This window comes from Halichoerus grypus, chromosome 6 (genome assembly GCF_964656455.1).
Source record: "Halichoerus grypus chromosome 6, mHalGry1.hap1.1, whole genome shotgun sequence".
NCBI classification, from domain to species: domain Eukaryota; kingdom Metazoa; phylum Chordata; class Mammalia; order Carnivora; family Phocidae; genus Halichoerus; species Halichoerus grypus.
The window spans coordinates 169,621,832-169,649,364 of NC_135717.1; the positions used below are offsets into that span (position 1 = coordinate 169,621,832).

A 27,533-nucleotide genomic window follows, 5' to 3' on the forward strand; every position below is an offset into this window, starting at 1 on the left:
GTCCCAGTAATGCCAGTTCAGCCGCTTCCAGGAGCCCTGATGGCTTATAAGGCTCCTGGGTCCTTGAAGAGCACCCCAAGAGGACAGCATAGGCGTGACGAGGCCGAGAAGCCGCGGACACAGAGCCAGAGGTGGTGAAGGGACCGAGACATGGATGTGGGTGCAGAGGCCTGGGACAGGTGACCCCAGCCCCCTGCATCACCCCGGCTCCTGAGCCCCTCCTCGGGGCTGTCTGATGGGGACTCGCCACTCCCTCAAGGTCTCCTCCTGGACCCCTGGGGGCTCCTGCTTTTCGTTGCCTCCTTCCTGCTGGCCCGTCCCAGGCCCACCGAGCCCCGTCAGCTGATGCCCAGTCTGCTTGTCCAGCCAGCCTCCCCCAGGCTCCCGGGGACTCATCCCTGACGGTCCCCATCCTTGGCTTCCTGCAATCCCCTCGCGAATCTACTCTTTCCGCCTGGGGAATCCCTTCTGAGCTGTGGGCCAGGAGGTCCCTTTAACTTTAAGATTTCAGTTTTGTAAAGGGTTTGTGGTATTTTCATGATTACAGAAGATCCCATGATTATTTAAGAAGAATAGGCTCTGGTGTTCTCTTTTCGGCAATTGTCCCACACGGGCATGCGTTGGCCCCGACGTACCCCGTGGCACGGGATAACCGTGAAGTCAAGGGGGGAAAGCCCCAGGGTGTCCCTCCACGTAGGGGAGTAGGTCAGCGGGGATGGGATGGGATGGGATGGGATGGTGAGGCCAGGAGAGCGGATGAGAGCCTACCCTGGGCACAGGGAGAGGCCCCAGCAGAGGGTCTGAGCGCCCTGGGCGGCTCCTGGGGGTCATCTGACAGAGCACTGGGCTGACCTCCCCGGGGGCTCCCAGAAGGGGTCACAGAGGGAGGCTGGGGGGCTCCAGCAAAGCCAGCAGAAGCCCGTCCTCTGTGGGTCTGGCCGGTATGTGGGGTGCAGGGGGAAGGGGCATGGGGCAGAGGATCCAAAGAAACCAGCAAAAGGCAATGAGCCCAGGAGAAATAATTTAGATTTTCAAAGATCAAAGTCTCTTCACTTTTTATGTAAAAGCTCTCTTCTATTCCAAACATCCATCAGCAAGAGGACTCTCGATACTCCAGGGGGAGGCCGTGTCTTTCAGCCTCTCCCCCACCCCTTTGTCCACAGACACCTACTGGATGAGGACACCTTCACCGAGAACTTCCGCAATGATAATTGGCCGCCCAGGACCTACCTCTGCTACAAGGTGGAGCGTCCCGATCAGGGCTCCGGGGTCCCTCCGGGCCAGGACAAGGGCATCCTGCGCAATAAGGTGACCAGCCCAGCCTGACCGCAGCTCACACGGCCTCCCGATCCTGGGGTGTTCAGGGTAGAAGCTTCTGGGTGGACCCGGGAGGGTCTCACCCGTGTCTCCCCTTCGGTCCCCACAGCTGCCACACCTTGGCCTGGAGTCAGGTGGGGACTGTTTCTGCTGTGGTTGCTGGCTTGGAGCCACACGTCAGAAAGCAGTCCCAGTGTCCCAGGGCCTGGCACCGTCAGCCCCTGTCACCCCAAGGCCCGGGCTCAGCCCCTCCCACCCGCTGTGCCTCTGAGGAAGGGTTAGGACAGAGGAAAAGGCTTCTGGACAAGGGGTCAGCTTTTTCCCTGGCCCCTGCTTGGGGCAGCTGCTGGCCACAGAACCCGAATTCCCTTGGCTCTCGACTCTCCCCCTTGTCACCAGCGGGGGCTCTGGCAGGACCCCTGCCCACTGCCTGGAGATCCTGCCAAGGACACTGCTCCCCACTCCGGCATCACCCGGGGACGCCCCCTCGGTCCCCGAGTCCCCATCCCACTCCACCCACGTCTGCGCTTGCACCGGTGACCTGACTTGCTCCCAGTCCCTGCTTGCCGATCCTTCCCTGGACAGGTCGGACCCATCTCCACAGTCCTATGAGTCCCGACCATGACCCAGGCGCACCTCTCCGCTGGGCGCCCCTACCCCTTTCCTCTCCGCACGGTGAGCCCGTTGGCTCACCCGCGGGCTCAGCGCAGGCTGAGGCCCAGAGCAGAAGCTTGTGGAAGTGCTGGTGCACAGGTGGGAGTGGGGTTCGGTGGGGGTGGATGGAGACAGGGGTGGACGCCTGCCTGGAGGAAGCACCCACTTCCAGGGCATCAGGCCGGTGACCTTGGAGCTCTCCTGGCCTCCTCTCTCCCGTCCTGGGGCTCTTCTGCTGCTGTCTGCAGGGCCCCCACTAGGTGAGGGTCCCGAAGGCCCTTCCCTTGGGCACAGGTTTAGAGAGCTCCAGAAACTCAGTGGTCAAGTTGAATCATATTTTAAAGCAGTCGTTTAAAAGTCAAACTTCCTGCAAATCCCAGGAGAAATGAAATCGCAACCATTGAAATGAAGACCCGTCAGGTGCAGCGCGGTGCAGAGCCCCAGTGAGCAGAGGCAGAAGGGAACGTGCTCGGCACCGCTCATCGGGCCCCTGGGCAACTGTCCTCCTGTGCTTGTCTGCCAGTGGTGGGGACCCCGGATCCTGGGGATACTGCCCTGGAACCCCAGTCATCTCCATGCTGAGAAGGGCCCCCCTGTATTTTGTGCCTGAGGCCAGCACCCCCCTGCCTCACCCTGGTCCCACCTCCCCCATGCTCACTGCCAGTGACAGAAGCCCTTCCTGCTCTTCTGTGCTCAGAGCGCCCAGAGACCTGAGCTCCCCTGCCACGCGGAGTCCCGCTTGCTGGAGCAGATCCAGTCCTGGGACCTGGACCCGAGGCTCCGCTATGGGGTCACCTGCTTTCTCTCCTGGAGCCCCTGCACTGACTGTGCACAGGCCATGGCTCAGTTCCTGGAGGAGAACAGCCACGTGAGCCTGAGCCTCTTCGCCTCCCGCCTCTATACCCGCGGACACTATGACGAGGGCTTGCGCGCCCTGAAGAGGGCTGGGGCCAGCATAGCCATCATGACCTCCAGGGGTCAGTGTGGGCCTCCCCGGGGATGGGGGGCAGAGGGCAGGGAGCGGCCCGACGGGGGCGGGGGGCTGCTACGGGGGGGTGGGCGGGAGTAGCGTCCCTGGCGGTAGCCCCTGTTGGCCGCCTGCAGAGGGGAGGCTAGAGCCTGGACAGCACGGGACAGCAGGGCCGGTGGGAAGAGAGCCGTCAGGGCAGGACAGGTGTCTCCGCAAGGGGAGGGAGAATGGTGGGCGGACATGGCAGAGAGACTTGGGGCTTCCAGGAAGAAGGGAAGTCAGGCTGGCTGAGGTTCCAGGCTGAAGGAAGAGTCCCGGGGGTCAGGGGAGTGCTGGGGGAGGAGAGAGCGCGGGGATGTGGTTGGGAGGAGCAGGGCCTGCGCCTGAGAGTCAGACACCCTGTGGCCCCCCGGCCCTCCCCAGAGCCCAGCTCACGGCCCTCCCCCGCCCCGCTGCAGAGTTTGAGCACTGCTGGAACGCCTTCGTGCACCACGAGGGAAACCGCTCTCCCCCTTGTCACCAGCCATGGAGAGTCAGAAATTCTCTGAGAAACTGCAGGGCATTCTCCGGGTGAGGTTCCTCCCTCCCTCCCTGCCACCTCCCCTGCCCTCCTCCCTCCTCTCCCCTCCCTGGCTTCTTGCTGCCCCTCTCAGAGCCTCCACTGGGTTACCTGCTCCCTCCTGGGAGCCGGCTCCACCCCTCCCGCCCCTCCTGCCACACTCCTCTGCTCCCTCACCTCCTTGTGTCCCCTCCCTTCCCCATCTCTGTGGCAGCCAGACCCCTTCTCTGTTCCCTCTGCCCACTGGTCTCACGGCCTGCCCCATGCAACTCCACCTTCTCCTCCTGGAGCAGGGAGCCTGAAGGATGGACCTCAGTCTGGCTAAAGACCACAGGACACCTCTGTGAACCGCAGAATAAAACCCTTCCTCCCAAGAAATGCAAACTTGCCCTCCACCACCATCTCCACATTGATGCAAAGAAACCAGCAGAAGGCAATGAGTCCAGAAGAAGTTGTCTTTAAAAACAAAGTCTGAGTAGATTTATTTGTCATGGAAACTCTATCTTGGGTTCCAAAGATACATGATTAAGATCGCACTCATCGCTGTCAGAAGAGTTTTCAATTTTTAGAGAAGTAATTACTTTACTGGATTTCAAATGCAGAGCCATGAAAGGGAATCTTAAGGTTCTTCTACCAAAGGTTCTCTCTGGCAATGTGTCATGAAGTCCAGAGAGCTACATAAAGGCTTGCAAACATTCGCAAGCCTGCAAATACCTCTCCCTTTGCGGTGGGCCCCTAAGGGGGTAGCGGTCACCCAAATTCCCTCTGGTGGGAGCAAGAATCAGCTAAGCCTTACCTGGGGGAGGGGCGGGGGCGGGAGGGATCTAGAACTCAGAAACCTCCCCCCTGCCAACCTATCCTATTGTCAGCGGCCTGCTGATTGGAAATGACAGCCACGCTGTCAGAGAATAGAAAGAATGAGTCCAAATATTGGGGAGGACCCGCGCATTTGAGGCTGGGGGTGGGCGGCAGGTTCTCCAGCCCTCACCCCTGCTACCTGCCCTGCCCTAGAGAGGAAGCCAGAGGGAGGGGCTTCCCTGCTCAGAAGCTGAGCTCTGCCCCTTCATGACCCAGGCCGCCAGGGACAGAGCCCCCGGGTCAGGGCCTACATAGGACAGGCCGCAGGGCCGGACGCCCCACAGGCCTGGCCTCGCCCTCGCGCTCTTCTCTGTGGAGTCCACACCCCCCGAGTGGGGCCCTGGCAGCCGGTGGGTCTGCACAAGCCTTCCTGAGGCCCAGCGCAAGTCCCCAGTCCCTCCTCACAGACTTCTGCTCCCCTGTCAGGGCCTATGGGGTGTCCCAGCCTCACACAGTGAGTGTAAGGGGCTGGGGAGAGGCATCATTGGGGTTGAGAGAAGGGAGGGACGGAGAGGAAGGGCTAGAGCACCGTGGTCCAGCGGGCAGGAAGGGGCTCCGTCAGGGGAGGGCAGGCACCCCAAAGGGGAGGAGCTGGGAGGGGCGAAGTGACCCAGAGAGACGGTAGAAAGGAGAGGACAGGGGCACCGCGGTGTGGGGGGGTGCCCAGAGCTGCCGTGGAGGGCGGGGCAGAAGGAGCCTAAGGACAGGGCGCTGGGGGAGCAGGGCTGCCAGCCAGGGAGAGCTGCCTCCAGGGGGTGGACTTCGGGGCTGTATCCCAGGAGACAGGAGGGGAGGGAGCTCAGCGCTGCCGTCTGCACCTGCCTCCCCATCCTGGCCCCTGCTCCCCAGCTCCCCTCCAGGCGCCTGTCTTCTCCTGCTGGGCTCCCGGGGCCCCAGTGGCAGCCTGCCCCCACACACACCTCCTGCGGCCTGCATGGCTCACTCCTGGGGGAAGAGAGAAGGGGGACAGACCCCACAGCTTCGGAGCCTGTGCGTCCTTCAGTGGACAAGAGCCGTGTCCTTCCCCGGACGGGGGCAGACGGGAGACCCCAGAAGCACGGTTCCCCCTGGGGACCTGGAGCGTACTGAGAGTAATAGGGACTGACCGGGGGCTGTGTGACCGGTCGGTGTCCAGGGCTTAGGACAAGGTTGGACACGGTTGTTCGTCCACACACGATGATGCTGGTGCAGAACAGAGGGGATGTCTCTGCTTCCGGGGATCCCTCAGTCCACAAATCCGCCCCTGTGCTGCCCGTTCTGGCCCCCAGCTTGAGCAGCCAGGGGCTGGGAGGCCGTGCTGGGCGGGCAGCGTTGGGGCCTCGCCAGAGGGGTTAAGTGGTAAGTATAGAGGTTTATGCAATTTTACAAGCAACATCCTAATCTCAGATGCGATTTCAAAAGCAAAAAGCAAGGGGCTCCCTTTTAGGGGAAGATGAAGTTCTACAGGCTCCTACAGGAAACATTACTTTTCGGAAAGGAAGCCCACTTGCCCTTTATTTTCACAGACGGTACTTTCCCAACCATCTAAATCACTCCCCTGTCACATTATAAGCCCACCATTAACAGGCTTTCTCAATCGTTTATTTAAATAAAGCTTTAAATAGGACGCCATGTGGGCACCCAGTGCCCACACCCGACTTGAGAAATAGACACAAGACAGCCGACCTGGCCCCCGTGCCCCCCGTCTCCTGCTGGCCATAAGGTTCGGGAAAACCTGTCACCCCTGACTTCCAGCTCAGACTCAGGAGGGGCAAGGGAGTCAAGGGAGGAAGACAGGCACAGCCTGGGAGCGGGGCTGGCCTCTGGCCCGCAGGGGTCCGCCGCCCCCGCACCTGAGACCAGACTGTGCCCGCACCTGCAGGCCTGCTTCCCGACCCCCCCAGCATGTCATACTCGTTCCCCCAAGTCTGAAACATGTCATAAAAGGAATGCCTACTCTTCAAATCCTGGGAGGACGGCATCCATATTCAAAAGGACGAGTAATATCCAATATTCTATGTGGGGAGAAGCCTTGATTCGCTTGATCCGAACAATCCTCTAATGGAGCACATTGAGGTTCTTTCCAAATGTTCGGTATTCTCAGGAAAGCTGCGGCGCTGAGTTTTATAGATGCTCTGGCATTTTGGACAGATGGTTGGAGGAAATCCCCAAAGACCGGATGCTGAAGCTTCGGTGCGCTTGGACAGACTTTCCTGTGACAACCTGCTTGGAGCTCCTCTCCCAGCGGAGGCTGTGAGAGGCGCCTGGGGACACCCCCGCCCCAGGCCCTCCTGCGTCTGGGGTGTCCTGGCAGGGGAGGAACGGGACCAGCCGGCGGCCTGGGAGCAGATCAGCCCCAAACCAAGCCTGGCCACTATTCTGGAACAAAATCCCTGTGTTCCTGAGCTCGCATCACTCTGGAGGAAGGCCCCACCTGCCACAGCTGGGCTCAGCAGAGTCACCCAGTTAGAGGGTCCCATGTTGGCCACCTAAAGCTGCTCCCTAAAGGAGAAGGGGTTCAGGTTGGGACCCGTGGGGTCAGAGGCCACGGGCAGGGGAGAAGCCCAGTGGCCAGGGGGACAGAGGATCAGCGACCTGGGGCGGGGGCCCTGGGGACAGTCATCACACATAGGGGGCCTGAGGGAGGGAGCAGGCAGCCTCTGGGTCTCAGGGGTGATCATGTCCCCAACTCCCACAGAGAAAAGTGTGAGATGTGCCCACAAGGACCAGCTGAATTCAGGGCTGGGCTGCCCGGGGGCCACCAGCAAAGGCCACAAAAGCTTCCCAGGCTGGTCCCAGTGGTTGGAGACACAGAGACAAAAAAGCACCTGCCTGGACCCCAGAAAGCCCTCTGTCCCTATTTTTCCTGCCTCCGGTAGCCAGATGCCCCCGGAAGACTTTGTCTTTCTCGGACACGGGGCGGGTGGCCCAAGGCTTACCTATGCTACCATCTGGTGCAACTGGCCAGTGATGCCCGTCTGGCTTCACAACCATGTTCTTCACAGTCAGGCCCCTGGCAGGGACGTGCAGGGAGAGAAGTGCAGCTGTCGGAGGGCTCTTCTCAACCACACACCTGTCCTCCCAGCATGTGTAGCGCAGAGGGGCTGGTGGCGTGGCGGTGCAGGGACGACAAAGATGGACACCCCATCCTGAGTCGTCCCCTTGGCTGGCGGGGCCAAGTCCAGACTGTTGGGTATGCGGGCGGATAGAGCGGGGTCTGTGGGATGGAGAGGTCCTCCCCTGTCTGCTCCAGACTGCGATCTCCTCGAGGGCAGGATGGTGCCTGGCCCATCCTTGCATCCCAGGTTCCTGTCGGGGTGGGACCCCGAGTCCGGGCTCCTGGGTGCTCTTGAATGGCTGGGGGACACAGTGAAGGACTGACCTAGCCTTGCCTTCCCCGTGGGCGGGAATCTCGCCATGTGGAAATGTGGCCCACACGCTTGGAGAACATTCTGGGGGGAAGCTGGAAGCACACAGGGGCTGCCGGGTCCCATGGTACATTTCCCAGAGCCCTGGTTCTGAATGTGCCCAGAAGGTCTAGGTTCCTGACCTGAGCACGGAGACCCCTGCCTGAGGACTTTGTAGCTCGGACCCCACCACAGGTCATCCCCGCAGATGGGCAGGAGCTGGGACCCGGCACGGGGTGGGGGGGCCTCCGGGGATCAGCGGCCAGGCAGGGGTGGTGGGAGTGCCCAGCCAGCCCCCAGAGGGAGGATTCTGGCCTGTGGTGAGTGTGGGGGCAGAGTCCGGGGTAGATGAGACGGGGGACGATTTCAGCGTCCTGGGAGGGCGAGGAAGCAGACAGGGGGCATGTGCGGTGGGCGGCCTCTGCTTCCTGCAGGGAAGCTGCCTGTCTCCTCTCCCACCACAGAGTTCACAGGATGCTGGGAGGACTCAGGGACCCCAGGGAGGCCTGGTGTGGCCTGTGAGCCCTGGTGCGGCCTGCACCCAGGTGCTGGAAGGGTCCTGCGGTGGGATGCCCTTCGCCCCTCTCTTTCCCATGTCCCCCCTCACTGGCCCTTCCTCCTCTTGGGGGAGACCCTCCTTTCTACCCCAGGTTCCTGCTGCCTCTTTCCGGTCCCTGTGCTCACTTCAACTTAGCTCTGTTGTCCCTGGTCAGTCCCCTGTCCTTCTGTCCCTCCCTTCCTCCTTCTGTGTCTCCCTCCCTCTCTCCCTGTCTTCTTCCATTTTTCTTGTCTTGGATCCTTTGCTTCTCTCCATCTGCCCAGAGTGGTTATCTTCCTCTCTGATCCTGATTCTTTTCTCCCACTCCACTTTTCTCCTCTTCTCCCTCATGGTTGCTTCTCTCCTTCCCTTGGAGCTTCACCTCTGACTACTAGACTTCATTTTTCTTTGTCTCTGTTAGATCCAGCACGAATTAAGACCTTTAGTTTCTCCTTCGACCCTCTGGGACTTTCCTCTCCAACATGCCCTGGCACGAGTCACCTCGCATGACCACGGCCTGAAAAAGCCCTTCTTTGAGATGCCACCTTGGACCCTGAGCCATGTCCCTGGATCCCCACAGACTGCTGATGCCCCACTGTGTCCCTGTGTCTGGGTGTCTTTCTGGGCTCCTCAGTAGAATTTGGAGTCTGTCTTTTCATCCTTGCTCTTTTAGAGCAGGAAACGGCATCCTTTGCTCCCTCACGTTGATGTCCAGCTGCTATTGGAGTAGCTGCCACGGCCCACTTGCTTTCTGATGCCCAGCTTAGTACGTCTTGGGAAAGAGCATGCATCTGTCGAGACAATGGATGGAGGCTCTGTTCCACCCCACTGCTCACTCAGTCCTTGGCTCAGCACCTCTGGTCACAGGCTGTGCCCTTGCCTTTCAACTGGGCCCCATCAAAGGAGGACCCCTTAAAATAGTCATGGGGTTATATTAGTTACCACAATAACAAAAGCTATTGGGAACCCATTCTTGCATATTCTTAAAAAAATTTTTTAATAGTGTTGGCATCTACTAAAACACCCAAGCAATTTGTAATCAGTAGAGTGAGAAAGAAAATCTCTTCTCCCATGCCTCCTGGCCATCCTATTCAGGCCTTTAGGAGTGTCCTGTTTCTTGTGGTTGTAGATCATCAGTTCTCCTGGCTGCAGGATATTCCATCCAGTGAGCACACAGCACTTCCTTTATCAGCTCTGCTGTCATGGGCACTGGCTGCAGGCAGGTGACTGTGACAGAGCTCAGGAGGCCATAAAGGACATAAGAGGAACTGAGGTCATCCGAGCCCAGCTTCACCAGGGCGATGTTCTTCCCCCAGAACATCCCTCATCGACTCATTCAGTTAGTCTCTTCAGTGTTTTCCAATCAGATATGGGCTCTGGTATTGGTCCTAGTGTGTATTCCCTGATTACCAGGGAGGAGATGGGGTAAGGTCTTCGTTTTAGACTCTTTTCAAGGGAAATCCTATCCACCTTCCCCTTCTCCCTTTATTTTTCTAAGATTTGGCCCTACCAGCCTTCTATTGGCTTTCCTGCTAACTAATGATGTTTCACAGCCTCATTCTAAAAAATCTGCAAATCTTCATAAATAGAGAATAATGTAAGATAGGGATGAAAATGTCCCTCCCTGCCACCACAACAATTGAGGGAGAGAGATCTTGCTGTGTCATAAAACTAGTTCAAAGAACTAGTTCAACGAATCTGAATGTAAGATTAAAATCTTACACTCACAGAACATCAGTCTTGATTTTCTGTGTTATTGTGAGAACACCAGCAGCTATTACCCAGCAGTATAGAGTAGTGGCTGGAGGAGGGACTCTGGAAGCCAGCTGCCTGAGTTCCAATCCTGCCCTTACCGCTTGCTGGATTATGACATCTGGCAAGTTCTCTAGCCAAATTATAGGCATATAAATTGGAGATAATAATACAACTTTTACCTAGATGTTTGTGAGGCTTAAATGAATTTGTTGATATTTATATCTACATATATTATGAAGAGTGCCTGACCTATAGTAAACTTGATAGGAGGGTTTGCTGTTACTTATTACTAAAAATCTGTCTCTGAAAGCAGCATTAAACATCATCTTGCAAAAGTGTCAGATCCATACACTGAAAACTACAAAACATTACTAAGAAAAAGCAAAGAAGATGTTAAAAAAAAAAGGAGAGATATACCATGTTCGTGGATCAGAAGGCTCCATATTGTTAAACTGTCAATTCTGTAGATTCCATGTAATCCCAAAGGCATTTTCAGGGTTCTGCCCCCTTGCAGCAGCTCTGATGCATGGACTTGGTCAGGCTGAACTATATTTGCCCGAATTCCCCTTAACAGTAGTCTTAGATAGAGGTGGGCCACAAGAGAGTTTAGTTTGGCCAATTGAGTGGGACGCTGTGAAGAAGCAACCTTTTCTAACAGGAGCCCATGTTGAGGTGCTGACTTGACTCACCTCCTTAGTGTGAAACCACAACTGTAAGAACCTCCCTCACATCCTCCTTGAGCTTCTCCCAGCCTGGAGGGGGGTGTGTTTGCTAGCCCTGTGGCAGAGGAAGTGTTAAGAAAGAAAAAACAAACACAAAATGGAGTTGGTTGCTCCCCGTGACATCAAGCCAAGACTCAATTGCAAGCTCAATCTATCCTAAGAATGTGACCTTTTAACAGTCAATCTGAAACTTTGTAATCAGCCCTAGTGAGGTCATCTGCTTGATAAAAAACCCTACTGGTCCCTTCTCCCCAAAAAGAGGATGTCCTGGCCTGAAACAACCCTTTCTTTTGTTTTGCTAACAACTTCCTTGCTCCACCCTCTACCTATGAAAACCTCCACTGGTACAACGCCTCAGAGTATCTCTACTTGCTAGGTGGGATGCTGCCCAATTCTTGAAGCATTTAATGAATCCAATTAGATCTTCAAATTTACTCAATTGAGGTTTGTTTTTAACAGGGCCCCACAGGACACCTAGACCACTAAAGTCAGGGGCAAGAACAAGGACATGGGTTTCTGCCCATCCTCACAAGCTCTAGAGCTCATCCTTTAGGCTCCAGTTTGTCCTTGCTCTCCCACACCCTACATCCACCGTCCCATCACAAAGTGCTTGTCCCATGGACTTCATAAAAACAACACCTTACAGACACTGCTTAACCTGCCCTTACAATGGCATAAGGTCAGAGTCCCATAAGAAGTCCTTGTATGTCCCATATGATCCAGCAATCCCACCTCTGGGTGTATAGAGCAAGATAGCTCTGTAGAGAGCAAGATAGAGTTACTCATGTCAAGCAGTGACTCATGTCAAGTGGTGATGTAAGCAGCCAAGGGTGTTGCAGGTAAGACCAAATATCCCCGAAACCAGCACAGGCTGACAACCCCCAGCACTGATAACGAGCAGATCAAAGGGCAAAGGCTGATTAAACTCCGAAGGAGTTTTAAAAGGAGCTGTAGTGAACTGTCCATCTCTCCAGATGCTGATCCTTTTACATCTGGCCGCATCAAAAAGGCAAATGTGGCCGAAGGTTCTGCCCAGTTGATCTCTGAACATAACACAGATCCTCCACTGTTTGACCATAATAAGCAGCAAGTGCCAAGAGCTGACCTTGACTGGATGGAGGCCTCGTCTCAACTGTGTGCCCCCAGACTGACTTCGAGTTTGGTTCATTAACTTCTTAACCCTTGTATCTTGTTTGTTGTGTGACCCCGTCTTGTGCTTTGCTTGGTGTGACATGTATAAAGCCAAGTCAAATGCATATGAAATGTCATTGAGTTTGGAATCCTGAACTTGCTTTACAATTACGTTAACCTTGCTTTATGGCTGACCAAAGCTGGCGTTGCGGGAAGACGACTCGTGTGTGCACCTGCCTAGTGTCCTTGTGACAAAATCCAAAGGAAACGAAATCAGTATTTTGAAGAGATATTTGCAACTCTATGTTCACTGCAGCATTATTCACAATAGACAGGATGTGGAAACAAGTCCAACTTACATGTCCAACTGACTGATGAGTAGAGAAAGAAGATGTGGGAGATTATATATATATATATATATATATGAAAAAATATATATATATGAAAAAATATATGTATATATATGAAAAAGGAATAACAAAAACATTAAAATCAAAACCTAGTACTTTGAAAAAAACAAGAGAGAAAGCAAAAATAAACTAAATTATGAGTAAAAAATGGGGTCATTTTTTTTTTAAAGATTTTGAAGTAATCGCTATACTCAATGTGGAGCTCAAATTCATGACCCCGAGATCAAGAGTCACATGTTCCACCAATTGAGTCAGCCAGGTGCCCCTGGGGTTGTCTTTTATAGAAGTGTAGAAAGTCAGAAGAGAATACTATGAACACACACCAATCAGTTTGAAAATGAGATGGAATGGACAACCTTCCAGAAAAAATATGATAAAAATGATACCAAAAGAAATACAACCCATGGGTTAACTATAAGCCATTAAAGAAATGCAATTTTTACTTAAAATGACCACATAAACAGCCATATCAAATTACCAGCTCCAGAGGTTTTATGATAAGTTCAATCAACCATGTAAGGATCATAATTGAACTTTCCTTGGAAACTGGAAAAAAGTTAAACTCCCCAACTGATTTTGGGCAGGTATAATAATCTTGATTTAAAATTAAATAAGAAGAGGGAACCTGGCTGGCTCAGTCAGTGGAGCATGTGACTCTTGGTCTTAAGGTTGTGGGTTCGAGCCCCATGTTGGGTGTAGAGATTACTTAAAAAAAAAAAAACTGAATAAGAACATGAGTAAGAAAAATTATAGCCATATTTATTTATAAACATAGATACAAAAATAATAATTAAACTGTTAGCAAACAAATATTCAAGCCAAGAAAGATTTAAAGACTATAGGACTTCAACTATACTAAAAAAAAAATTATTAAAAAAAAGATAAATAAAGAACAAGGGGGTTACAATTTTCTTTTTTTTTTCTTTTTTTTTTAAAGATTTTATTTATTTATTTGACAGAGAGAGACACAGAGAGAGAGGGAACACAAGCAGGGGGAGTGGGAGAGGGAGAAGCAGGCTTCCTGCTGAGCAGGGAGCCCAATGTGGGGCTCAAACCCAGGACCCTGGGATCATGACCTGAGCCGAAGGCAGACGCTTAATGACTGAGCCACCCAGGCGCCCTATAATTTTCTTTTCTTTTTAAAGATTTTATTTATTTTTATTGTGGGGAGGGGCAGAGAGAGAAGACTCCCTGGAGCCTGATGCAGAACTCGATCAGAGGACCCTGGGATCATGACCTGAGCCGAAGGCAGACGCTTAACCGATTGAGCCACCCAGGCGCCCTGGGACTTACAATTTTCTATTTCCTTCTTAGGAGAATTTCCCTTAAAATAGAAGGACAGAAGAGTCCACTTTATGACTGCTACTGTTCAACACTGTGCTGTTGTCCAAGCCGGTGTCCCAGGAGCCACAATAAAGGACAAGAGCTGTGGGGATTGCAAAAGAACAGAAACTACTAGAAATAGTAAGCAAGTTCTCAGTGAGGTGGGTAGATCCAACTTCAATTTAGGAAAATTAATAGTGTTCCCAGATACTAGCAACAAACGAAAAGTATAAAGGTAGATGAAGGCTACAGTATCTCCCAAAAAGTTTACTAGAAGTGAACCTAACAAAATGTGTGAGACCTTTATGAAAAAGTGTAAGACTCACTGAAAACATAAAAAGAAGACCTATATAAATTGAGGTATATACCATGTTAATGGATAGAGACCTCAGTGCCACAAAATATCTATGCTTCCCAAAATTTCTCTCCCTCTCTTTTTCTTTCTCTCTAACAAAGGCGAGACAGTACCCAAGGGGAACTACCTCCTTGACAGCATGGAAATGCCCCTGTCAATGCTGGGCCTTATAATAAAGGGTAAAGAAGCAGCCAAGGGAATTTGCACAGCCAAAGAGCCCAGGTTGGGGAGGCAACAGGAAGGACCCAGTGTCCATCACTCCTTTGTCAAGATTACACCCAGGGCAGAGGGTGAGGACTCCCCACAGTCTCCACCTGAGACACCAGCTTCAGGGACAGCTCTTCTAATTTGCATCACTATGAATCTACTTCTCAGCCAATGTGTCTTTGCTTCTTTTATTCCCACCAGGAAATCCCCATCCCGCTAGGGGCAGCACTGGCCCAGCTACCAGCACTAACATTCTGGGCCTCCCGTGAGGTAGCAGGGAACACAGCCTCTGACCTCCGACCTCCAGAAAGGCAGACACAGAGCCTGGAGATTCAGCTCCGGGTATAAGGCAACACTCACCCCTCATGCCGCAGTGTGACAGGGTCAGCCATCTTGTCCCTGAGTCAGTGAAAGGAATCCTGTCAGTCACAACTGTTATGAGCTGAATGTTTGTGTCCCCCAAATTCATATGTTGAAGCCCTAAACCCCAGTGTGATGGTGTTTGGAAAGGGGGGCTTCTTTGGGGTGATTAGGTTGAGACGGTATCATGAGAGTGGGACCCCATGAGGGGATTAGTGTCCTAAGAAGAGGAAGAGAAACTAAAGCTGTCCCCTCCTTCTTCATCCTCCTCCTTCTCCATCTGTCCCTCTCCCCCTGGCTGTCAGATAAGGCTGAGGGGCCTTAGGCAGAGGACCCACCACAGAATTAGGAGCTCAAAGCACATCTGTGCCCTCACTACTGTGGAATCAGGAGAAAACACCAGAGTCCTGACACGAGATCCACACTTCCTTTTCTCTTCCACTCATCCAGCAGACAGGTGTAGAGCAACACCTGGGTCCAGACTTGGGGGCACAGGGGTGATGAGGAGGGGGCTCACTCTGCTCTTCGCAGAGCCTGCCTCTCCCTGGAGCCAGCCTCCCGCCTGCCTCCGTCCTGCTCTCTTCAGCCAGGCTGTCCCAACCCCCTCTGGCATCCTACTTTCTCTTTCTCTGCAATAACTCGGGTCCTGCTGCACCGAGGGCAGCTCTGCCCGCGTGGTTGCGGGGGGAGGCGCTCAGAGAAGGAGAGAATGTGGGTCTGAGCCCAAGGAAGTGCAACCACCCGAGGGCCCTCCCACCCCTGAAGCCAAAGCAGGAAGGAGGTGGGGCCTCGGTGGAGGCGGCCTGGGAGGTCTCAGATCCCGCGGGGGGGCTTTCCTAAAGCAAAGCCGGTGAGAAGAATGGAGCCCTGGCGCCACCGCCCAAGGTACCCCTGCTCCTCTGTCCGCGCCACCCCCCCAACTGGGCCCCCTTCCGCAGCCTCTCTCTCCTGGTGGCCCTGCCCTTGTGTGCCTCTGTCCTTGGCCTCTTCCTCCTCCCTGTGGTCCTCCTTCCTTTCTCTTCCTCTCTGGGCTCCTTCTCTGCAGGACCCACTCCTGCCTGGGTCCTCACCCTATTCTGGGGATGCTCCCACTATTGCTTCTGAACACGCCCCTCCCGCACCTCCACCCAGCCCCGGGGTCCTCCAGGCCAACCTCTGGGTCTCAAAGTCTGTCGAGCCTGCCCCTCCCAGCCTGTGCCGGGTGATGCCACTCTCTGAGGCTTCTGGAAGTTTCTGTGCTCTCTTAGCGCTTAGAATTTAACTAAAGCGTGAGCGAAGAAGTGGGTGGATTTAGTTTAAAGCACATTGATTGATTTTCTATAATTTTTACACCTTATAAACACGGTGTGAGGCTAGCTCTCGGAGGCAAGAAGAGAAGTCACCTATTGCAGGGCTCTCCCAATCTCGGGCAGACACGTAAATGCAGCCTGTTCTCAACCTTACCCCCAACCTTGGTGACCGAGCTTCAGGCTTCATGTTTGTAAGTACCACTGACCTGCAGCTGGGGGAAAGATGCCATGGTTGGGAGAAATGCACATATTTACAATGAAGTTGAGAAAAAGGCCCAGGCAGGACTACAGGCTGCTGCCACCGCAGTCATGGGAGGTCCCTGCGGGAAATAGCCAGCCTGGGGAGCCGGGGCCCCATCACTCACTAGCCCTGGGCTTGCCCAGGCTGCTCCACCTCCTGCCCCCGCTTCCTTCCCTCAATGGTGGGGTTGGCTCTCATGGGATCTGGGGAGGACTCTGTGAGTTCAGATATTTAAAGCACTTAGAATAGTAACCTGAACCTCTGAAGGTATGCATTAACCTGATACTTTTTTTTTTTTTTTTTAACGCATAGGTTAAAAAAATCAGGAACGAATTGAAGTGCAGTATTAGAAAAGCCGTTCTCTGGGGATGGAGGCTTCCTATTTCTCTTTGCAATTTTTCTAATGGGTTGGGGGATGAATGGGCAGGAAAATCAGCGTGGCTGGAAGAAGCAGGCCCGCAGGGGCCCCTGCAGGAGAGATCCCCCGTCCCTGCTGTCCCTAGCAGCATACCCCCCCCCAACCGTCCAGCCTGGAAAAGCGGCAGACAATGCTCAGGGCCCTGGAGTGGGGGCAGGGCAGGGAGCCCCTGTGCCCAGGGGAGGCCACGGGCCAGGGACAACTCCAGAGAGTACTCTCCGCATTTTTGGTTTTCTGTCTTTTCGCCCCCAGAAACCCAATGGAGTGGATAAGTCCTAAAACCTTCTCCTTCCACTTTCAAAGTCTGCGCTACGCTTCCAGGCGGAAATCGTGCTACCTCTGCTTCCAAGTGGAAAGAGAGGGGGAGGGGGACCCCTCATATGACTGGGGGATCTTTCGAAACGAGGTAAGGCCTGTTTACAGGCAGGAGCTGAGTCAGTTGGGAAGGCAGAAAAGAATGGAATAAGATGCCAGGTGGGGGCTCTCCGGAGTGCACACTCCTTCCCCAACATTGTCCTAAGTCTTTGGCCCAAGAGCTCCCTGCTTGGCCCTCCTGGAACCAGATACAGGATGCCGTTTGACGTAGCCTGTGGGCCTTGTTCAGAGTCTACCTGCATTCATCTCCGAGTCTTGTCATGGAGCTTGGCCTCTAGCAGGCTTTGACAAAAGAGCATGTCTAGAAAGTCAGGGCTGATTGGACACCAGAGCCTTTTCTGCCCTAGTAATGGTTCTGCCAGTTGAGTCCTCGGCCGCGGCCGCACCACTGACTCGTCCGGACCCAGGACCTGTGATCCCTCAGGAGAGAGCCCGCACTCCTCATCTGCCCACCCTCGGCCTGCTCCCAGCCACAGCCCAGGTGTCCCTGGAAGGCTGCCATGGCACCCATGACCAGCTTCAGCGGTTGCTGGAGCCAGGCCACCCTCCTGCAGCCCTGCCCCCTAACCACCTGCCACTCCTGAAAGATGTTCCACCACACCACACCCCTGCCCTCTCCTCTCTCCTGACACTGCAGGCTTTTCAAAGCCTCTTTGCAGGAGAGAGCCGTTATGGGCTGGGTCAAGGGTACCCCAGTACTAACCCACAGAAACATCATGGGAGTCACGTATGTCATTTAACGTTTTCTAGTACCCAGTGTTTAAAGAGTTATGATAAACTGATGAACTTAGTATTGATAATGTATTGGGTAATATATCTAAGAGATTATTTCAAATTATAATTAATGTAAAAATTCTTCATGAGGTCATTTACATTCATCTTTTTTACTATGTCGTTGGAATGAGATGTGTATTTTACACTTGCCCCACTTCTTAATTCAGACAAGCCACATGTCAAGTGCTCTGGAGACAGGTGGGGCTAGTGGCTCTCCTGTGGGGCAGCATGGCTGTGTGGCCTTCCCCAGCAGACAGCACCCATGGAACCAGCCTGGACCCCAGAGGGCCTGGCCCGGGTCCAGTAGGATGCCTGTAGGATGGATGGATGGATAAGTGGATGGATGGACGGATGGACGGGTGGATGGATGGATGGATGGATGGACGGGTGGGTGGGTGGATGGATGGATAGGTGGATGGATGGATGGATGGATGGATGGATGGATGGACAGGTGGGTGGGTGGATGGATGGATGGATAAACGGATGGATGGATGGATGGATAGAGTTGATGTTGGAATTGATGTCGATGACTGTGGGAAGGAATGGCTCAGTCAGAAGAGACAGTGTGGGGAGAGATGGAAAGGAGGGATAAATCAATGAACAACATGCCCCTGTGACTCCTGCGCCCTCCCCCCTCCCCCCACGGCACCCAGCCCTGCCAAACTGCCTGCTCTGCCAGCCAAGAGTATCCCCTTTTCTTCTCCACCTCTCCCAGGTCTATCCCGAGGCTCCCTGCCACACAGAACTCTGCTTCCTCTCTTGGTTCTGTAACCAGAATCTGTCCCCTGACGAGCATTACCATGTCACCTGGTTCTTATCCTGGAGCCCCTGCCCCACCTGTGCAGAGAAGGTGGTCAGATTCCTGAGGAAATACAGGAACGTGACGCTGAGCATCTCCACCGCCCGCCTCTACTACTTCTGGCGCCCAGATTTCCAGGACGGGCTTCACAAGCTACGGTCTGCAGGAGTCCACCTGGGCATCATGTCCTTTGAAGGTGAGAGCAGAAGGAGCTGAGGACAGGACTGTGGGAGGGAATAGGACTGGGGCGGGGGGGGGGGGTTGGTGAAGGATCTAGACTATCCCTAGGGAGAGTGAGTGGGAAGAGAGCCTGGGAAACTGAGGCAGGACTGGTGGCGCCTGGCAGGGAGGGTATGGGAGGGTCAGGAGAAGAAGGCCTCCCAGGGCCCACCTGACTGCCCTCTTCCCTCTTTATCTTAGATTATGAATACTGTTGGGACAACTTTGTGGACCACAGGGGGAGGCGCTTCCAGAGTCGGAATCTATTAAAAGATAATGATTTGCTGGCCACAGAGCTTGAGAATATTCTTAGGTGAGGGCATCCTCAGCCTCCTGGCCTCTCCTTGCTGCTGCGCCCCCTCCTGGGCTCCAGCCACCTTCACCTCCCACCCCAGTCCCTCAGGCCCCCCCACTTTCCTCCTGCGCATCCTCCCTCCTTCCTCAAGACTTCCCTCTCCCCCATGAAGGGGCCCCCCCACCTGGTTCCTTCCATCTCACCACATTAACCAAATCTTGTTAATAAACTAAAGGTATATGGGCACGAATATGTCTAAGTGTGAAAACCAGAAGCTGTGAGAAACATCCTTCCCGAGGATGTGACTTCTCAGAGAACCAGGGTCCTTGATGAGAGTGTACTGCTGCACCAGGACTTCAGCGGTCTGTCCTCTGGGCTCACCGCGGGGAGCCCCTGGTGTCCCTCTGCGTGTCCCGGTCTCCCCTTCTCATAACAACATCAGGCAGATTGGATTCAGGCCCCTCCTAAAGGGCCTCATTTTAACAGCCATCTTTTTAAAGTCTGTACCTAAAATATAGTCACATTCTGAGGCACTAGGGTTGAGACTTCAGCGGATGGATTTGGGGGGCACACGGTTCAGCCCAGACAATGACCCAGGGCCTTCTTGAGCTGAAGGCGCAGGGCAAAACCAGGATCCTTATTCTGCGTATCTGTCTCCTGGGTTATGCCTGAGCTGCCCCCCACCCCCCCGCCCCAACCTGCTTCCCTTCCAATCCTTGCTGCCCTGGACCCCTCCCCCCCACCGCCACTGCCTCCCGCCCAGTCACCATCACACCTGCCCTCACTCCCATGTCCCTTATCCCCTTCCCACATTGCTGCCAGAGGGGAAGCTCTGGGCAGGTTGCAGCCTGGAGATAGCAACGGAGAGTGAGTTTACATTTAAATACGTTTTTGGGGGTTTTTTTAATGTAGGATTGGATATGGGAGCACTGAGATCATCAGAACTTTTCCAAAAAAGCAGAATCAAAAGTGGCAGGCGGCCAAGAATCAAGTCGGGGAGACAGGGAAGCGCGAGCCGTAGAGGTAAAACAGGGACCATCTGGTTCTTTGACCACAGAGCCGACGACCCCGTGAACATACTGGGGGGAGGTCGGCGGCAGTGGTCCATGGGGTGGCCTGGACCAGGGCACGGTGAAAAGGAGCAAGAGGTCAGCCCTAGACGGTGGGATTCTGGGCAGGCAGAGGCAAAGGCAGAGGCAGGAGAAGCAAGAGGGCGGGTGTTCGGTTTGGAAGACATCCCTAAAATCATTGTGGAGAACGTGCCAGGTCCCATTCAGACCAGCTATTTCTCCCTCTGATCTTGGCTGGCTAGGTGTGAATTGTTGGTGGCCACAGACCTCTGGCCCTCCCCGCAGCTCCCTGTCTGTCCTGCTGCCTGGGGGCCCAGGGAAGAACGCAGAAGGGCTTGGGCTGCCCCCCGCCCAGTCTGCCCTGCTGCTCTCTCTGGCCTTGCAGCCTCACGCAGGGAGGCACAGAGAGGCATGTGTGGACGGCACACCTCTCGACTGCCTGCGTCGTAGAAACGGGCCAAAGTGGCCTGCTCGAAATATCCCCTCCTTCTGGAGAAAAGAACCATGCAGAAGGCCAGCCTTAGAGATCCGTGGGGGCCTTCAGGACATTTCTTCTAAAACAGTCACCATCCTGCTCTCGCACATACCCGTTCTCTGCCCATCTCTGATGGCTAGCAAGAATTCAGCCTTCCTGCTTCTCTGGCCAGAGGCGTCTTAGCTATCAATTTGGTCAACACCTGAGTACGCAGATCTGATCACTCTCTTGGAAGGGCCTGAGCCCAGGTTCTCATTCTGGAAACTTCTTCTTCAGGGGCCTCTGGATATGAGAACAGATGGGTGTGGAGGGGACGCCATTCCCTCAGATCCTCCAACTCTTGCCCGTGCTCTTGTTACCCCCTTGGGGCCATCCCAGGGCCTGTAGGGCAGAATGAGGTGTGCATGGTGGGGGCCACCTGCTGGGAGAAGTTCGGGGACTCCTATATGCATGCGGTCTGGACTGGGGATGGCAGGCGGCTGCTCTAAGACCTCCTCTGTAGAATTCAACTTTCCCCAGTTGCTCGTTGTTTTTCCATCCGGGGGTCTTGGTGGACATGTGACAAGGCAAGCGGATAGCTTTCAGGACGCACACTTCAAGTCCAGGTCCCTGATCCCTGATCTGGGAGGCCTTGTGGGGGCAGCAAGATCCTTCCTACTCATGGAACACTGAGGAAGTGGGAGGAGCCAGGTCGGTACCCCTGGAAGGCATTCCAGCTCTGCCATTGGTTTGCTGTGTGGCTCCAGAGAGTAGCTTAACCTCTCTGTGCTGGGACCTCATCGAAGATGTCAGGATAATGATAGGCCCTTTCCAAAGCTACTGGGGGCTCTGGTAGAGGATGGAGTACAGGATCTGCTCAACACACCTGCCTTCTCCAGGGTTGGAGATGAAGATCTGACCTGTAGACTTCACTTTCCTGATGCCCAAAGCCCTGACAGGATATGAATGACTCCTAAGGGCAATACAGGGGTAATGAGGAAAGGGCTTACTCCACTCCTCGGAGAGCCTGGCCCTCCCCAGAAGCCAGCCTCCATCCAGCTCTCTCCAGCCAGGCTCTCCCAACCCCCTCAGGCATATCCTACTTTCTCTTTCTCTTTGCAATAACTTGGTCCTGCTGCCCCACCCAAGGGCAGCTCTGCCCAGGGCGGGGCATCTCAGAGAAGGAGAGAAGATGGGTCTGAGCCCAAGGAAGTGCAACCACCCGAGGGCCCTCCCACCCCTAAAGCCAAAGCAGGAAGGAGGTGGGGCATCCAGGGAGGCAGCCAGCAGCCCGGGGAGGTCACTCCAGATTGGGGCTTTCCCAAAGCAAGGCCAGCGAGAGGAATGGAACCCTGGTGCCCCAGACAAAAGGCAGGGCTAGGACAAGCCAGCTGAGGAGAGGCAGCTGCGTAGGGACTCCCAAGGTCAGGTAAGTCTGGAGGAAAGAAGGTGGGTGGGAGTCCACAGAAACTCAAGCTAGGGCCTCCCACCCCAGCTTTTGTCTGGCAGGAAGAGGGTGGGTCCACCACTCAGACTACTGTGGGAGGACACTCACAGATACAGGGCTTTCCCAAGGCCAAGAGCAGCCTTGTGAGAGGGAAGTGGAGCTGGAGACCCAGGGCTCAGGCCAGGATGGGACGAGCCTGCCAAGGAGCGTGGGACGGGGCTGCAGGGACCAAGTACCACTGCTCGCTTGGCTCTCTGCCTCCTTCCTCCTCCCAGCCCCACTTCTGTCCCTCTCTGACACCTCATCATTCCATCCGCAGGGTCTGTTCCTGCCTCTGACCTGCAGGCCCGCCTGGGCAGGTGCCCATCCCCCCAACCCCCCACCCCAACCCCGGCTGCCTCCACATCCTGTCTCTGCCTCACGGCCCTATCTCCTAGGCCCATCCCCTAGGCGTGGCCCCTGGGTCTTCCTAAAGCACTTTATTTAAGCTTAGTTGTAGACTTTAGTTACAGACTCTAGATTCAAGGATGATTGAGACAATTGTTGGAGTCAGCTATAAAAGCATATTTATACATTTTATTTTAAAGACTTGCACAGTTTTGCAAAGAATGCTCTAATTTCTGTAACTGATCTGAGCAAGAGTTCATCTGCCTGATGCTCAGGAAGCCAATAAAGAACTGACACTGGGTTTCTGTGCTGAAGAGACAGGCTAGTTACTGGTGTGGTGCCACCCAGGAGAACTGGGAGCTGATGCTCAAAGGTCCTAAACTCCCCGATGGTTTGCAAGTAAGGGTGTTTAAGGGCAAAAATTTAGGGTTAGGGGTCCAGGCTCATGGGTTCTTCTGATTGATTGGGGATTAGGTAAACTTCAAGATTGATTAACTTGTCTTTCTGGTACCAACCGGTCTGGTTTCATCCAGATTGTGGTCAGTGGTCCTACTGCTTCCCTGGTCCAGGTCTGAAGACCAGCTCAGCAGTGCACATCAGTGATGCTGCTTTGTTTGCAGAAGCCAAGCACCTCGTGGCTATGATGACCACATAGACGGTGTTCCCTGGGTAATGTTCATCATCTTAAGCAAAGCATCCTCTAAGTTCCCTCCGGCGTTTTCCCAGCAATCTTTAACTGCGGGCGGCTTTCTGCAGACTTAGTTCTGTGGATGGTTTCATTTCTTTTTTTTTTTTTTTTATTAAAGATTTTATTTATTTATTTGAGAGAGGATGAGAGGAGAGAGAGAGCACATGAGAGGGGGGAGGGTCAGAGGGAGAAGCAGACTCCCTGCTGAGCGGGGAGCCCGATGCGGGACTCGATCCCGGGACTCCAGGATCATGACCTGAGCCGAAGGCAGTCGCTTAACCAACTGAGCCACCCAGGCGCCCGGATGGTTTCATTTCTGTTCTGTGGAGGGAAAAATCCTCTCCAAGACAAGAAGATACATTGTTTCCCACGAAGACACTACGAAGTGTGAAAAATTAAATTAGTCTTTAAATGCTCCTTACGAGTTGTTTCTATCATCCCTCAATTTTAGCTATTCGAGGTCAAGCTTTAACATTTGTGCTACTAAGACAGTGCACTTGTCTAAGATTTGAAATAGTTCAGCCTTGAGTGTCTGGTTTACCAGGGACTGGGGAGTTTCCCAGGACGTGGGAACTTCAGTGCTAAAATTGGGAAGCCACGGGGCAGTTGGTTGTCCTAAGTGTGCTGTGAATGGATGTTTCTGTTCTAATCTTCATGCTGAGGGCAACCAGGTGCCCTGAGCGTAGCAGCTTCGGGTGAGGTCACTGGTGGGTAATCCAAGGCCACGATCCAGAGATGGCTTTTTCAATGACAGTCATCAAAATGCACCTGAAGCTTTACTAATTAGCACAAGGGGTATCAGAGATGGGTTTCCATTGATGAAATTAGTGGCTTTGTTAATTAGCATAACAGATGACAGGAATGGTCTTTTGTTGATAGAATCCGTGGTGTTTCAACAAGTTGGCTGGAAATATGGGGAAAGTATTTCTGGCCTTGCAGGAACACGGTATCCCGTAGTCTGTGCCCTGAGGAATGACACCCTTGGCTTGATTCCTGTGTCCGGTTCCAAGCGTCTGTGGTCACCTGAGCCAGACTCAGTGGTCGGCCAGGTCACGTTAGCTTTGGGTGGAGTGTCCAGAAGGAGAGTGGGCTGGGGCCCCATCAAGCTTCCCCAGCTTGTTCAGGCTGTTTGGCATCTGCTTGGTCAATAATGTCCACACGCAGTGGGGCTCCGCTGGTTAGAGCTCTCATGCACCTCTCTGGGGCAGACAGGAGGGCTCCTAGTTCTGTCCACCTACTTGTATCTTTGCAGAGCTGACAGCGTTTATCAAAAAGAATCCCATGCACACATGCCCACATGAGCCAGGTCACTCTGCAACTGGAAAACAAGTAAGATACAAGATGGAATACTCTCTAGAGTATAATCACAACTGGGGGGAGGAAAAGCTATTTGACCTTTAGCCAAGGTCTCTGTCACAACGCTCCCTTGGTGACAACGGTTTTTCCTGTTCACCAGCCTCTCTGTGCTTTGTACAGACAGTTAAGATTGTGATGCCCACGCCTAAGCAAAGAGCAGAGAGTTAGAAGAATTACTAGTGCAGCCCCTCCATCCCCAAAGAGAAGGGTTGTGGCATTGGACATCAGGGTTGAGATGTCCGTGGGACCTGAACAGAGGGGTCTGGGGCACAGGACAAAGATGGGTGAGCCAAAAAGTTCTGATGTCAAGTTCTCAGGGTGGGGCCCCCAGCCAGCCCAAGGCACCCCGCCTGCAATGACCTCCAGTGTGGGCATGGTGGGTGCTCCACCAGACCGGAGGTGGGGCTGTGTACAGGTGGGAGAGCTCACCCTCTTCCTTCCCCCTTCCCAGCCCTCCTGGACAACAAGGAAAGAGGAGAATGTCCCTTCCCTCCCCACCCCAGGGGCCCAAGTGGACCAAGGAGTTGGGTTCAGAAGGCTCTGTCAGAGCCTGGGTTAACACCAGAAGATGCTCTCTGCATCTTTGGTTTTCTTCCTCTTGCACAGAACCACAATGAATCCACTACAAAAAGAAATATTCTTCTATCAGTTCGGCAACCAGCCCCGGGCCCAAAAGCCCTACCGCTGGAGGAAGACCTACTTGTGCTACCAGCTGAAGCCACATGAAGGCTCCATAACTGCCAGAGTCTGCCTTCAAAACAAGGTGCCAGGCGGGCTGTCTGGAGACAGGGCCGGTGGGGAAAATACCGAGGCTTAACTGGGTCTGTTAGCCCTGCTTCCTGGGAACTCTCCATGGTTTTCCATGGTTTTCCCGTCCCTGGGCCTCTGCAGAAGCTCTTCCCTCCAGCAGAACGCTCTTCCTGCCCCTCTTTGAGAATATAATATTTACTTGTCCTCCGGATGTCAGTTCAGTCGCTGCTTCTGAGAAGCCAAGCGGTCTTCCAAGGACTGAGTGCTCAACCCCACCTCCAAGAACTCCCTCATACACCTGCCCTCTGCTTTTCTGCCCCCCCTTCCCACCTACCCCATCCTGCCTCCCTCCCATTCTGACCTGCTCCTTGGGAACCCCACGTTCTAACATCTCCTGATGTCCAAAAGGCAATGTCTGCTGAGCATCTGGGAATGGTGCCATGGGGGTGTCTGTCTGCCAACCCGTCTCCTCCCAGGGGGTTGGGTCTGATTCAGATCAAGCTGCAGATGCTTTGGGGTGCTGAATCAATGGATGAGTGAGGGAAGGAAGGAAGGCTCTTTCCCCATCTTAGGCAAGTTCATAGGGCAGAGCCCCTTATCCCCAGTGGTGCCCTCAGTATGTGACCTTTCTTCTGTCTGGGACCCTCCCTAGAAGAAGCGCCATGCAGAAATTCGCTTTATTGACAATATCAAGGCACTACAACTGGACCCATCCCAGAGATTCGAAATCACCTGCTATGTCACGTGGAGCCCCTGCCCCACCTGTGCGAAGGAACTGGTTGCGTTTGTCAGAGACCACCGCCACATCAGCCTGCGGCTCTTTGCCTCCCGCCTGTATTTCCACTGGCTCAGGGAGAATAAGAAGGGGCTGAAGCATCTGCACGCATCCAGGATCCCAGTGGCTGTCATGAGCATCCTGGGTAGGGAGAGGGCAGAGCTGTCAGGGGATGGGAGGGTTTGCAGCTCCAAGAGAGAAAAGCCACTGGGGGAGGGGGGGGGTTGCTGGACCAAAAGGTGGTGGCCCAGCTGAGGCCCAAGCTGTGACACCACCAGGAAGGGCAAAGGAAGGAGGGGTCCCTGGAATTGCAGGGTGCACGCTTGTGGCTTTGCTGCCCCTGGGGCCTGACTGCCTTCCCTCTTCATCTCAGAGTTTGAGGACTGCTGGAAGAAGTTTGTGGACAACCAGGGCAAGCCTTTCCAGCCCTGGAACAAGCTGGAACAGTACAGTGAAAGCATAACCCGTCGGCTCCGGAAGATCCTTGAGGTGAGAAGCTGTCCCTGCTGCAGGCGCCTGGCCCCCCCCTCCCCCTGTGCCCCCTCATCCCAGCTCCAGCACCCCCTTGTCTCTGTCCCTCCTCTCCTTGCTCTCTGTCCCCACTGTCCCCCCACACCTTTCTCTTTTCTCCCAACACCCTTCCCCTCACCCCAACAGGGGCTCCCAGTTCCTTCCTTGTCTCCCTTTTCTTAGGATCTTGTCTGTTTTCTGGTTCCCTCGAGACCTCCCTGGCCCTCTTTGACCCGGCTCTTCATGTCCCCTCTCCTTTGCTTGCTCCCCGCACCGCTGGCTGCCAATGACACTTCTAATTATTCTCTTTCTCTCTCAGCAGCCACAGGATGATTTAGAGAATGAATTCAGAAATTTGCAACTTCAATGACCATCAACCCCCTACCCCGTTCCTGGAGCATCTTGATGCTTCATAAACTGCTGACTTTTAGGAGCAACTTGTGAGTTCCACAGGCACACCTGAGCTTCCCCTGAGTCCAGAAAACCTTCCTTGCCTCCTTCATTCTTTTGTTTCTTTTTTTTTTTTAAATAAGTGGGTATATATTTTTATAACTGAAAAGATAAAAATAATTTTTAAGTCTGTAAAACTTGGGTTATTTTCTAAAAGGGAGATCAGGACTTTCCCTCATAAAAAATGAGTATAAAGGACTTTTTATCCTACTGCACCAAGAAAAAAATGTATTTGAGAATTCCCTCTAAAGTCTAGAATAGTTGGATCATTTTATCATCCCAATATTCTCTGTTCCTTCTGAGTATCTACTGTGTGTCTAAATAAATAAGATAAAACTGTTGAGTGCATGCAGTTGCTCACTGAATTGCTTGGGGGGATAAATAAAACCAGTTGGACAGTGTTATTCGGTGTTCTTCATTGAAGCAATAAGCACCAACTCCAGCCAATTAAAACAAGAAAAAAAAATTGTTAAAAAGATGTTGGGTGGCTCCTTGAAGCTCTAGGAAAGAGGGAGAGCTAGATTTGGAGGCTTCCAAGCCAGGAAGGAGCCCCCAAACTATGCTGCAGAGCTGGTCTGATGAAGGTGGCGCTGCCCATGGCAGCATGCACCCCCCATATCAGCCGCACTTGGAAGCTGGACGCTGACCTGGAGCCCCTGCCTTGGCTGCCTCTATTGCCAACACCCCCACC

At 53.8% G+C, this 27,533-nt stretch overlaps 1 protein-coding gene across 1 annotated transcript; it reads left to right on the top strand.

Annotated features, from left to right (window-relative positions):
- On the top strand, window positions 1-27,246 carry LOC118527030 (DNA dC->dU-editing enzyme APOBEC3-like). Its single transcript, XM_078074189.1, has 15 exons — window positions 1-131; window positions 1,164-1,308; window positions 2,669-2,948; window positions 3,400-3,511; window positions 3,794-3,954; window positions 14,080-14,157; window positions 15,404-15,430; window positions 15,902-16,025; window positions 16,746-16,899; window positions 18,358-18,637; window positions 18,862-18,973; window positions 24,964-25,120; window positions 25,760-26,027; window positions 26,256-26,371; window positions 26,712-27,246. The coding sequence occupies exons 1-15, from the start codon at window positions 10-12 to the stop codon at window positions 26,760-26,762; spliced, it is 2,187 nt and encodes a 728-aa protein (XP_077930315.1). The 5' UTR covers window positions 1-9; the 3' UTR covers window positions 26,763-27,246.
- The last annotated feature ends 287 nt before the right edge of the window (window positions 27,247-27,533 follow it).

Excerpts from the sequence above, each read along its gene's own strand:
- LOC118527030 (XM_078074189.1), top strand. The coding sequence starts at position 10 with ATGCCAGTTCAGCCGCTTCCAGGAGCCCTGATGGCTTATAAGGCTCCT. Across the intron at positions 1,309-2,668 it reads AGGGCATCCTGCGCAATAAG|AGCGCCCAGAGACCTGAGCT; the intron begins GTGACCAGCCCA and ends TTCTGTGCTCAG. Across the intron at positions 3,955-14,079 it reads CAATGAGTCCAGAAGAAGTT|GCGAGACAGTACCCAAGGGG; the intron begins GTCTTTAAAAAC and ends TCTCTAACAAAG.